Source organism: Psammomys obesus, unplaced genomic scaffold (genome assembly GCF_907164565.1).
Source record: "Psammomys obesus unplaced genomic scaffold, mPsaObe1.curated_primary_1811, whole genome shotgun sequence".
NCBI classification, from domain to species: domain Eukaryota; kingdom Metazoa; phylum Chordata; class Mammalia; order Rodentia; family Muridae; genus Psammomys; species Psammomys obesus.
The window spans coordinates 15,538,714-15,551,609 of record NW_026585742.1 but is presented as its reverse complement, the minus strand read 5'-3'; the positions used below and the strand labels follow the sequence as shown (position 1 = coordinate 15,551,609).

The window sequence follows — 12,896 nt, the reverse complement described above, 5'->3', positions numbered from 1 at the left end:
TGCTGTCCACATGCTATGTGTCCTATACAAGATTTCTCTCACATCTGTCACATGTAATATCTGCAGAAATTAACAGTGATGCCTTCATTCAGTCAACATTCAGAGCACAACTTCCAGATGTTAGGCACCGGGCCATGAACTGGGGAAATTATTTTATTTTTTTCTATTTAAAGCACGAAAGACTTTGCATGATAAAAGACCAACCCTTGCATTTAGAACCCAGCATGTTCTCCATTTAGTAGTAAACCATAAGAAAAATAAGCATATTCTCCTTTTCATAGTCAGAAAATACTCTTGGGAAGAGGTTGTCTCATTGTGGGTCTTTAAAGGGCTGCAAAGGCCTTAGTGGCAATCTAAAGAAGAATGATCATTGTTCATGGCAAAGTGAACTTGACTAGAAAGGAAGGAGATGGGATCTTACAAAGGTGGGTCACAGCAGGGAAACCTGGATATGAGTGATTGGGTTAGGACACCTATTTTGAGAAAATAATCCATTAAACCATACTTCTCTTGTACAGACGATACAAGGCTAAAGTCAAAGAGCATTTTGTGATGCTGATGCTATAGAAACCATTAAGGCATTACAGGATATCTATACAGCTGATGAATGCAGGGCAAGCCAGACCTCTGTACAGGAGGACAATTAATTGTATTAATTGTACTGAACTAGTGCTTTGGTATTTGATATAAATTTTCTAAATGATTCCCTTTAGCTGTAGAATAAGTGCTTTCTAAGCCTCAGAACAAAATTGTTGTCCTAACATAGACACATCTATATAGTAAGAAATATACATGTAAGTCTTCCCAGGTCTCAGAACTGTTGCCCTAACATAGACACATTTACATAAGAAGCCTGTATGCTAGTTTTCTCTTTATTGACCCTGCTCTCATTTGTCTGTGTCACTGTCATTTCTGATCCCTATTCTTCAGTGAAGATGGCAATATTCCTTCACTGTAAAAATATATATTTTGTTATATAAAAGTTAAAGGAGATTTAGTTAAATAACTGTATCTCCTTTTGTAGTAGGCAAGTTAGTAAAATACGTGTTTTACTACTATAAGACCCCTTCACTACCTTTACTAGTTTTTTAAATTTTTTTTATATCATCAGAGTTGGTCTCAAGTTTGTGGGTTGTGAAATTCTTACAGCTCTTATAATTGCTAGGTTTTCAGATTATCACTGACTAGAATCTGTTTTTTTTTTCTTCTTGGCTAAGATAAGAACCTGTTGGTAGAAGGTAGACTGACCTCAACAAAGAGAGAAACAGAGAAACTTGGGTTCTGTGAATAAACTAACCAGAAATTAAAATAGAGGCAAATAAAAACTTAAACCTAAATATTATGTTGCTGAATCTAGAGTCTAACCATTAAGTTACATCTATTCCCAGTCATGAGGCTACATATCAGCACTTCTTAGACCATTGTTTTTCTATTGCAAAAAATTTGGGAATTTAAGGAATGTGTGCTGTTTCCCTAGCTATGCTGTGTAGCCTTGGCTGGCTTTAAACTTGCCTCATTTTCTTGAGCATTAAGATCATAAGCAAGTACCACCATATCCGGAAAGAAACTGTTTAATTGTCCACAAAAAAAAGCATAGTTCTCATCCCATAGGGCATAAGAGAAAGTTTTCTCTGAGCCAGATATGACTGACATGTCCTGGAACCCAGAGTTTTGTGACACCAAATGTTCCAGTGTGGTAATGATTTCATGAAGCTTTGATAATAACAGATCAAAAGCAAGCCATAAATCAAGGTGTTTGTTAAGTATATTGACGGAAACATCAGATAGGAGAGTTAAAGTTAAGTGAAGAAGTCTCTGGAAATCTTAGGGGCTATCTGATGACATTCTTAGTATTGGTAGAAGCTGGGGTCTATTTGCATATTACGGAAGGATTTTAACTGAACCACGGAGGTAATTAATAGCATGCTATTAAAGGGATTAAAGATCACTCAAGATAATTTGACTCCCAACTCACCAACAGCATTAAAACTTTAACCAGTCTCAAAGAATGTTTAATATAGGTGTTGATTCCCTGACTGCAGAACTTACATTCAGAAATAAAAAATTTTTTAATTCATATTGAGATTCTGGTGTCCCAGATTCTGGTCTGTTACTGGGTTCCTTTGCAAACTTCCAGTCTAACACTAACTTGAACATAAAAATCCTTGTTAACATTTTAGTAGAAAATGAGCTAATTTTTACCCAGCCCAGTAATAAAGCTGGATCTTTGAAGTAGATATTTCTGGTTTCTACAAAGTGGTTTCCTCAAAATCTCCCTTCTTAAAGTTTTCAGTTAGTGATTCTGGCTTTGCCTCCTATAAACAGAGAGTGGTCTTCGTCTTTTTAATTCATCCTTCTTTAGTGACTAGACAACAAGCATCACCACATATAGTAACCCTAACATCTTTAAGCTTTGTGCTGAGTAGTTGCCCTATTTCTAGTTGATTACTTATTAAGCTTGTGTGTATGTGTGCAGAAGGGTATGTGCATAAGTATATCTCCAAAGAATATTTTTCTTTCAATGTTATGCCATCCAGAAATCTGGTGGTCATGACCTCTATTTACATTATCATTATCCCACATTATATTTTTTTAAAATTACAACAAAACTTCCTAAATTATGTATTTCTGCGTAAGTAATGTACATGCCAATCTAGAAAAGGATGTATATTGACTGTTAAAGGAAAATTCCATTCTCTTTGTTCAAAGTAATCCTCTTTAGTTTTTATGTAAGATGTACTGAGAGCACTTTGTATGGTTCTTTGTAAGAGCGAAAACTTCATTGTGTATCGGATTTTCCAGCCACTGGCAGGCAGAGAAGCTTGTTGATTCATTTGCTTATTTTAAACTCAAGGAAGCCCCCTCCCCACTACCAGCCTCACCCTCTCCTCCTCTCTTACTTTCTCTCCTCTTTTCTTTTGTAGCTTAGTAACCAAAACTCAACCACAGGCCTTTCTTTACATTGTCTCCAACTACCATCTGAGTTTTATTCTCTCTGTCCCCCTTCCAGGGCCTCTTAAGATGAAGTGAGAGGGAAGAAGCCATTGTATTGCAGAACCCACGGCTGAGACACTGCTCCTGACTAACCCCAAATGCTAGTTTGATCAGGAAAAGACTTCCTGCAGGCCAGAAATCCTGTTCCCAGCAGACATCAGTCCTACCGTGACCATATCTAATGGAAGCTATGTGTAGGCTGCATGAAAATCTGGTTGCTCTTTCAAAAATTAGCTATTATACACAGCCAAAGCAAAGCTTAAGCCTGAAACATTAGGCCTAATGTGTTTTAATTGATTGGGTCAAACACACATAGTGTTGAATAATTTTTAGTCATTAAAATCAAGAGAGATGATATCACCTATTGTAACATAGATATCCTATGCTTTCACTGCAGTGCATTTAAGAAGTAGGAATTACTGACTGGGAGGATGGAAGAGGATAAAATAAGAAAGGGAAAATCACCCCTTCTCTTTCCTGGCCTTTCTTTGCTCTTTCCTGGGTAGCAGTGAGTTAGAGCAACCTATTGGGGAACAAAAGATAGCAAGGCAGCACTACATATGGGCAGAGCCATTGTCACAGCAAATTGAGAAGTATTTGGGTACCAGAGCTACATTTTAAAAAATCTGACACATATATGTGATTTTCTGTTATCTTTTAGCACCAAGTTCCAGTTTCTATGTGAAAATGCCTTAGAAAACCTGGTATTTTATTATCTTAATTTTTTTCCTAGTTGGCTATGCAACCTTTCCCTTTAATAATGGCATCAAAGGGAAAGTTAAAGGACATGTGATTCCAATCTTTGACAATAGTGTTGTGGAGAGATAAGATGCAGTGCTCTTTGTCTTTTACTGCCAGACTCTAAAAAAATATGGAAGGTGTTTAGCAAAAGTCCATAAGGGACAAATCCCATCATTGGGCAGCAGCTGGCAAACCTTAGCTGGAAATGTTGATTAGCCTACTGCAGCAGACTAGAGAAAAGTGTTCTACAGGCATTGTTGCCATGAATGGGACAGAAAATACCAGGTGAAGGTTACAGGTAGGAGGAGCAGCAATTAGGAACATTGCCTGCTTCCTGACATTTCTCAGGGAGAAAACCAAAAAGACTGAATTTCTTTAAGTTCTTAAAATAGTAGTTATGGAGTGTGGGCAGTTTCTCACTTCCATGTTGGTGAACCAGAGCATGTTAGCCCAATGAGGTCAGTGTTGTACTAGAGTCTGTAAAAAAAAACAAAAAACAAAAAACAGCAATGAAGCTTAAGTATGTGTTGCTTACTTTTCTTATTGCTGAGATAAAAAACCAAACAAAAGTGACTTAAGGGAGTTTATTTGGGCTTAGAGCATCAAGATATCTAGTCTGTCGTGGTGGGAATGGCATCCTGGAGCTGCTTCTTCACGTGGTGGAAAACAGAGAGAAGGGAAGGAACAAGACATAATAACCCACTAACGGCCTGTGACCTTCTCCCTCCAGCCAGCCTCCCAGAATGGGAGGTGAGCTTCAGAACATGATCCTGTGGGGGAAATTTCACACTCACACTATTTTATTCACACTCCTGGTTAATTTGAACCTGCATGACTTTGCATATTAAGCAATAGATAATAGTTCTTAGGATTCAGTTGTGTTAGCATTAACTGAGCTCCAAAGAGGTTTCCATCCCACGTCCTTTTTAAGTATACCTATTCATAGTCCTGAAGCTGGTGGCCTTTCCTGGAGTTTGAGCACCATTCTTATTGTAGCTGTTTTTCTAGGTTTGCTCTGGAACTTGTCCTCTAGTGATAAACTCAAGCATCTCATGATAACGGAAGCCTTGCTCATCTTGACAGAGAGTGTCATCATCCCCTTCTCAGGGTGGCCTGAAGGAGACTACCCCAAAACAAATGGCTTGCTTGATTTTGATATATTCTACAATGTCAGTGGATGCCTAAGGTAATGCAACCCCTTGTCCCCACCTCTTCAGGTAGAAAATGTAGTCAAATTAGGCACCCAAAGAGAAGTCAAACTGTACTCTATTTTGAATCCTTTCTGTAATTACAGAGTTTAGTTTTGACAGACTCTGCTTGGATGGTAACTGAGGGAATTTATTGTTTCTGTCTAGATAGTCACACTGTCTTAACTAACTTTCTAGTTAATACCTGGCTTATTCAGAGTTATCATACTGTGATGAAACACGATGACAAAAAGCAAGTTGGGGAGAAAACTTATTTGGCTTATATTTCCACATCATTGTTTATCATAGAAGCAAGGGCAGTCAGGACAGGAACTCAAGCAGGGAAGGAACCTGGAGTCAGGAGCTGATGCAGAGGCCATGGATGTGTACTGTTTACTGGCTAGCTCAGTCTGCTTCCTTATAGAACCCAGGACCACCAACCCAGGGATGGCACCACCCTTGTGGACTTGGGCCTCCCCAATCAGTCACTAATTAAGAAAATGCCCTATAGGCTTGCCTACCACCTGCCTTTTTCAGTGACTACCTTGTTAGTTAAATTGACATAAAACTAGTCAATACAATATCAAATACCACTTTTATTTAAAGCATTGTGTTAGCTACTGGGAATTATACAAAGAATACATAAATAAATAATAAATAAATTTACTCCATTCCATTATAAATAAAATAACCCACGGTGACTAAAAAAAGAGTAGTCTTAAAGAATTTGGGTGAAATGAATGCACAAATGCAATTCATGAAAAACTGAGTAACAGTCAAGTGTGACAAGGACAAAGGCTAAGACTCAAGTGATATCATGCTTGCTTAGCATGCATAGTCCTTTAGATTGAAGGAACCTCCAGCAAATGAAATTTGGAGTAGTAGAAAGTCATCAAACAAAAGATAGAAACATAGCCTAAGGACAGATTTCAGAGTCACGGAAGTGATTGTGAGAAGTTAATTTTTCTTTTATTTTGATTGCAGAATTAGCTAGTGTCCCATGAGTTGGAAAAGGATTAAAGAAGGAAAAAATACAGTAGTAACAGGAAAGATACATTAAGAAGGTGATACTAGACTAGCAGTGGGTGGTAAAATTTAAGTCAGTAAAAAGAGATAACTGTGAGTATTGAACTAGCAAGTGATTGTTGACATCTCATTGCAACTGAGGGACATTATGTTGTGGCTACAAACGAGCCATAATGAGAGTGTTTCCATGGAGAAAGTGACGGCTGTTATACCCTGTTCTCCATATAGCATCCTTGATTTGCAGAAGTTTATTATTTTAACATGAAAAGATGAATAAGTAGTATAGCCATATTTCTCTATATGCATACTTTTTCAAAGTAGAAACAAATAACTTATAAAAAGATATTACGAAACCTCAGTATTCCCTTCACCTAGTTAAAGAAGAAACTCTTTTAAAGTCATGTCCCCTTTTAAATCTTTTTAAAAAATTTTTTTTGAGATTATGATATAATTACATTTCTCCCTTCCCCTTCCTCCAAACCCTCCCGTTCATATCTATCAAATTAATGACCTCTTTTTTTAATTAATTGTTGTTGTATATGTATTGTATGTTGTATATGTTATTGTATATGTATGAATAAGTGTTTCTAACAGCCTGCTCTGTAAGATTGTTTTCAGGACTATACGTTGATATTGGTTATCAGTTGGGATGTGCTTCTCTGGAAGACTGTTTATCCTGCTCCCAACATTCCTTAGCTGCTTATAGTTCTTTTGGTGGGGTTGAGGCCTTGTTGGCTTTCCCCTATACATGTTGACATGTCCATTATTGTCCTTGTCCGGCTCACATTTAGGTAGTCATGTTGGTGAGAATTTATGGGTTGTAGCTTCTGATATTACAAGGAGATACAATCTCACAACAAACTCCCTGGTCCTCTGGCTCTTATAATCTTTCCTCACCTTATTCTACAATGTTCCTAGACTTTTAGATGCAGGGAATGTTTTATAGACATCATTGGGACTGAGCTTCATGGCCCTATGTTTTGATTGGTTGTGATTTTCTGTAGTCGTGTCTATCTGTTGCAAAAGGTATAAGGACAAATGTTGATAGATTGGTGTTAGGAATTGTGCTGGTTTAGTAAGGTGGTGGTAATAGGTTCTTCTTCAAGATCCATGACGTCACTAGCACTAAGTAATTGGCTAGGTTTTCAGTAGCAGGCATAGTTTTTGCTCTTGTTACGTAGATCTTAAGTCTAATAAGAGTTGTTTGTTATTAGCAGGGTATGCATGCCTCTACTGCTGCCCATAGGGTTACTGTGCCATATTGGTCATTGGTGTGGCACATGGGCATCATTGCTGGGTAGGACTTTTCATTGCTTTTATCCTTAGAAGTTCCCCCCATAGAACCACTTTTTCTTTTGAACTTTCTTTTCCCCCTTTTATTGAAAATAGATCATTTTTTTCCTCACATAATATTTCTTCCCAAATTACTTTTATGATGCCAGTATCACTGTAATACCAAAAACATGTAAAGACACAACAACAACAAATTATAGGACAATATTCCTCATGAACAAATATTCAAAAATGCTCAACAAAATACTTACAAACAGAATATAGAAATACATTTATAAAAATATATGATTTTATCTGATCTGAAAAGTTTTTCCAATGATACAATTTTTTAAATTATATCCTTAAGCCATTTTTTTTTCTCATTCTGATTTTTTTAATGTAGATACTTAAACCTAAAATTTCCCTCAGATGAACTTTCAGTTTGTCACAAAGTTTTGGTTTTTTGTTTGTTTGTTTTTGTTTTGGGGGCGTGTTTGGGAGTGTGTGTTGTTTTCATTTTCATTCTATTCCAGGAAGTTTTTTTTATTTCTTTCTTGGTTTCTTTTTTTTAACCAATTATCATTCAGTAATGAGTTGTTTAATCACTCTGAGTTTGAATATTTACTAGCGGTTCGTATGTTATCAATTTGTATGTTTTATTGTATTGTGTTCAGATACGATACAAGGAGCAATTTCACTTTTTGGGGTTTGTAAGTATTTGTTTTGTGTCGCAGGAACCTTTCTGAGGTGCTGAGTAGAGTTTTTGTATCCCTTGATGTTAAATAGAAAACTCGATTTGATATATGACACACATTAACTCTGAGTTCCTCTATTTTTTTGTCCAGGTGACCTGTATATTGAAGAAAGTGGGGTGTTGAAGTAACTTACTATTAATGGATCGATGTTGGTCTGCATCTTTAAATCTAATAGCAGTTTTATATGAAATGGATACTCCAGATTTGGTGCATGTATGGTTAGGATAGTAATATCTTCTTGGTTAACTGTTCCGTTGATTAAAATGAAGTGTCCCTCTTTATCTCTTCTGGTTTAATTTATTTTTAAGTCTGTTTTGTCAGACATTAGAATAGTGGCACCTGCTTACTTCCCAGTCCCATCCGATTTAAGTACTTTGGTCTGTAAAACTACGATGTGTATTCTTGGAAGCAACAGAGAAATGGATTTTCTTTTTCCATTCAGTCTGTCTGTCTTTTGATTTGAGAATTGCAGCCATTGATACTTAAAATTATTGTTGAAGTGTGTGTGTTAATTGTGACCATTGTGTTGTTGATCTTTGCTGTGGCTGTTATGTTCTGAGTGGTGCTTTGTGTTTTACTAATTACGGCTTCATGTTTCTTTCCACAGTCTCTCTACTCTGCTCATTCCTCTCTTCAGCCTGAAGTATGCTTCCTGTGTTCTCCTTAAGTTTGGTTGGTTGGATATAAATATTTTTAGGCTGCTTATGTCATGGAAAGTTTTTTTTTTTTTTTTAACTCTTATTGAAATATGGCAGAGAGTTTGGCTGGGAATATAAGTCTAGGTTGGCTCTCATAGTTTTTAAGACTGAGATGGCTCCAGGCTCTTACGGTTTTCAAAGTTTCTTGAGAAATCAGCTGTTTCTCTGATGTGTTTTCCTTTATATTGACTTGTGTTTTTTCTTTTATACCTTTAAATGCAAATAATTGTTATGTATACTTAGTGTTTTAACTATGATATTCTGTGAGGATTTTCTTTTCTGGACTTGTTTATATGGTGTTCACTATGCTCTTTGTATTAGCATGTCTTTCTATAGTTTGGAAAAGCGTTCTTCTGTGATCTTGTTGAAGATCAGGTCTGTGTCATTGATGTAAAATTCTTAATTATTTTCCCTCATCTATGCCTCTATCTCAAAGATTTGTTTCTTGTTTGTTTATTTTTTTATGGTACTCCTTATTTTCCATGAATTTTTGTGTGCTTTTTTAACTTTTTATGTTCCTTGCTTATTTGTTCTAGATCTGCAACTTTACCTTGAGTCTGATATTCTGTCTTCTCTTTGGTCCATTCTACTTGTAAAGTTTTCCTTTGAGTTTTCTAGTTGAGCTATTGGGTTACTCAGTACCATCTTCATCCCAGCTTGAGTCCTCTTCAGTATTTTTATATCTTAATTGAAATCTGTTTTCAGGTCCTGGTTTGTCTTTATCATTTCCATCAGCCTAATGTATGTATTTCCTTATGCATCACCCAGTTTATTCTCCTTAAACTCTTTCTTCTTAATTTCATCAAGCTGTTTCTGTGTGTCTTTTTTGAATGCCTTGAATCATTTGATGAAGTTTATGATTGTTATTTTACATTTTGTCTATTGGAGTTCATCTAGATAATTCTTATTGGCAAATATTTCTGTAGGACTGGTAGGTGTGAGAGAGAAGATACTGGCTTGAGATTTTCATACTGTTGGCATTTTGTGGTGAAATGTGGGCATGTGGCCTTCTTTTGTTTGTTTTCTGAGTTTGGTAAGAACAGAAGAAGACAGGATATATGGGTGGATGGAATGGAGTCAGGTCGACAGAAGGGACAGACCAGTATCTAGGATATACTTCCTATTTCAAGCCTGGAGTGTAGGGTAGATCTGGGTGGGCTGAATATGGTGGGGCAGAGTCCTGTGGCTGGGTAGAGAAAATCTACTTCAACTCTAGGATACCGTTGGAGTACAGGCAGGGTATGCTAGACTAGGCTGATGCGCTGGTCATGGGACCTAGGCTAGATCTGGAGAGCTGTGGAAAAGGCATGATGGAAAGATCAGAGAACTTACCAGGCAGACCCTGGAGGGAGACATGGAAATCTGCTTACAAAGTGGAATGGGTGATAGAACTGAGGCCAAAGGGACCTGTGAACAGTTTCTAAGGCAGGTGTTGACTAAGAGCCTGAGTTTCAGGTTGTCTTGTTAAGCACTGCTGGTTGGGGCTTGCGATTTCGTCTCTTCTAGGACTAAGTAGTTGCTGCTGTGCCGATGAGCCGTGGAAGAAGTTGAACTCAGCTGTGACAGTGGCACTAATCTTTTCAGAAGTCCTATTAGGAAAACTCACCAGATGACTCAGGCAAGCTCACAACCAGAAATACTAGTTAAGGACTTCAAAAGTTGATGCTCGCCAGGTAATAGTGACACACTGAAGATGGGAGGCAGGTGGCCAGCCTGGTCTACAGAGAGAGTTCTGGAACGGTTAGGGCTACACATAGGAAAACCTGATTGAAAAAAGCAAAACAAGGGGCTGGAGAGATGGCTCAGAGGTTAAGAGGTTGAGAGGTTAAGAGATTAAGTCTGCTTTTCCAATGGTCCTGAGTTCAATTCCCAGCAACCACATGGTGGCTCACAACCATCTATAATGAGATCTGGTGCCTTCTTCTGGCATGTAGGCATACATGCAGGTAGAACACTGTATACATAATAAATAAAAATAAATCTTAAAAAAAAGTTTATCCTCAATCATAGTATCTCTACCAGAAAGGGCCAGAACAGAGGGATAGAGGTGGCTTCACCAGAGAGATCTGAAGGCAAAGCCAAGAAGATATATCCAGCTTGAAAGGAAACTAAGGAATGCTGGTCATAAGGAAAGGCAGAGGGAACAAGGAGCCACTGAAATGAGTGTGCAGTTTCTGCATATGTCAAGGTGGGATCCTTCAGAGAATGCTAGAATAGAGAATGACTATGACAACGAGTGGATTTGGGCTTCATCTTACCCTCTCCTTCACCACTGATAGTGCCACACAGCGGGCAAGGAAGCCAGTCTGTGAGGTGTGGCTATACAGCAGATAGAACAGTATGTGTGTGAGTTTGGTGATGTGTTTGACTTCTGTGTGCTGGAGATGTCTTCCCAACATCAAAAGTAATCTACAAGGAGTGTGTTCAGTTTGAATGCGTATGAATGCATATGAATCCTTTTAACATTGTGGTTTGATTTGCCCCAAAGAAGCACCAATGAGTCTCAGGTATCCCCATATGCTTTAGAAGAAGCCTGAAGTTAGATGAAATGCAGGGAGTTGAAAGAATGTGAATAGAATTGAGTGCAGTTTGGTTAGAATGTGATAATTAGAGTACATTATTAGCTTTTCTAGTTTTCAGAAATTTGCAATAAAAAGAAATCATTATTTTAATTTTTAGCAATAAATGTATAGGGGAACTGGTAAGAAGAAACTAACCTGAGAAAGACAACTTGTCCAGCCTTCTTGCGACTTTATCTTTATTGTTGCTGTTCTTCAACCTATTGTTATTCTTTGAATTCTGTATCAAGATAGCTATTCAGATTTTTGGAATTTCAAAGGGGAAAGGGATCTACTTTTGTCCAAGATGGCATGTAGATAAAGTAATAAAGATATTTTATCTGGCTAGAAGGTATACTGACATTATTTTATTCAATATTGCTTTGGGCTGTCTTTGATCTTTCATGCTTTATATACATTTTGAGATTGTTTTTTTTCCTATGTAAATTTTAAGTGGAATAACATTGAAAATGTAGATTACTTTTGTTAGGATGGCCATTTTTAGGACGGCCATGTTATTAATTCTTCTATTCCATGAGCATAGGAGGTTTCCATATTCTGTTCAATTTTTCTCTTTGGTGTTTTAAACCTTTCCTCATAGAGCTCTTTTGTTTCCTTGGTTAGGTTTATGCTAGTTGTCATTTTGGAGGCTACCATGAATGTGATTGTTTTTCTGATTTCTCTTCTGTCTATTTTCTATTCGTATATAAAAAAAGCTACAACTTTTGTGTATTGTTTTTTGTATCCTGCTACTTTGGAAAAAAAAAAGCTTCTCAGCTCTAAGAATAGTTTTGGTTGAGTCTTAAGGGTCTTTTATATTATCTGCAAACAAGAATACTTTAACCACTTTTCCTATTTATAGCCCTTTTATTTCTTTCTCATACTGCTCTAGCTAAAACATTAAGCACTATAATAAATAGAAGTGGGGAAAGGGAATATCTTGTTTCATCCCTGACATTATTGTGAACATTGGAATTTTTATCTAGTTAATGTGAAGTTGTCTGTAAGTATATCTACAAATGATGTGGAGGTGTGCTGTGTTCACCTCTATCCATAACATTTATCAAGAAAGAATATTTGATTTTATCAAAAGTCTTTTATGCATCTATTGAGATGATCATGATTTTTTTCTTTGAGTCCATTTATATCATGATCTACATTTCTTTTTTTCTCATTTTTTATTACATTTTATTTTTATGTTAATTACAGTTAATTCAGTATGTATCCCAGCTGTAGGCCCCTGCCTCATTCCCTCCCAATCCCACCCTCCCTTCCTCATCTCCTCCCATGCCTCTCTACAAGTCCACTGATAGAAGAAGTCCTCCTCCCCTTCCATCTGACCATAGTTTTTCAGGTCTCATCAGAACTGGCTGCATTGTCCTCTTTTGTGGCCTGACAAGGCTGCTCCCTCCTCAAGGGGAGGTAATCAAAGAACTAGCCACTGAATTCATGTCAGAGACAGTCTCTGTTCCCCTTACTAGGGAAACCCACTTGGATACTAAGCTGCCATGGGCTACCTCTGTGCAGGAGTTCTAAGTTATATCCATGAATGGTCCTTGGTTGGAGTATCAGTCTTAGAAAAGACCCCTGGGCCCAGATTGTTTGGTTCGGTTGCTCTCCTTGTGGAGTTCCTGTCCTGTCCAGGTCTTTCTATCTCCCCCTTCT

The 12,896-nt window shown here is 37.3% G+C and overlaps 1 protein-coding gene across 2 annotated transcripts in view; it reads left to right on the top strand.

Moving 5' to 3' along the window:
• Pkp2 (plakophilin 2) overlaps nt 1-12,896 on the top strand; it is a 65,979-nt gene that overhangs the window by 21,507 nt on the left and 31,576 nt on the right. For both annotated transcript variants that reach the window (XM_055599147.1, XM_055599146.1), the window contains exon 6: nt 4,744-4,921. In XM_055599147.1, the coding sequence (XP_055455122.1) occupies nt 4,744-4,921 (178 nt within the window). The remainder of the gene's footprint in view (nt 1-4,743; nt 4,922-12,896) is intronic.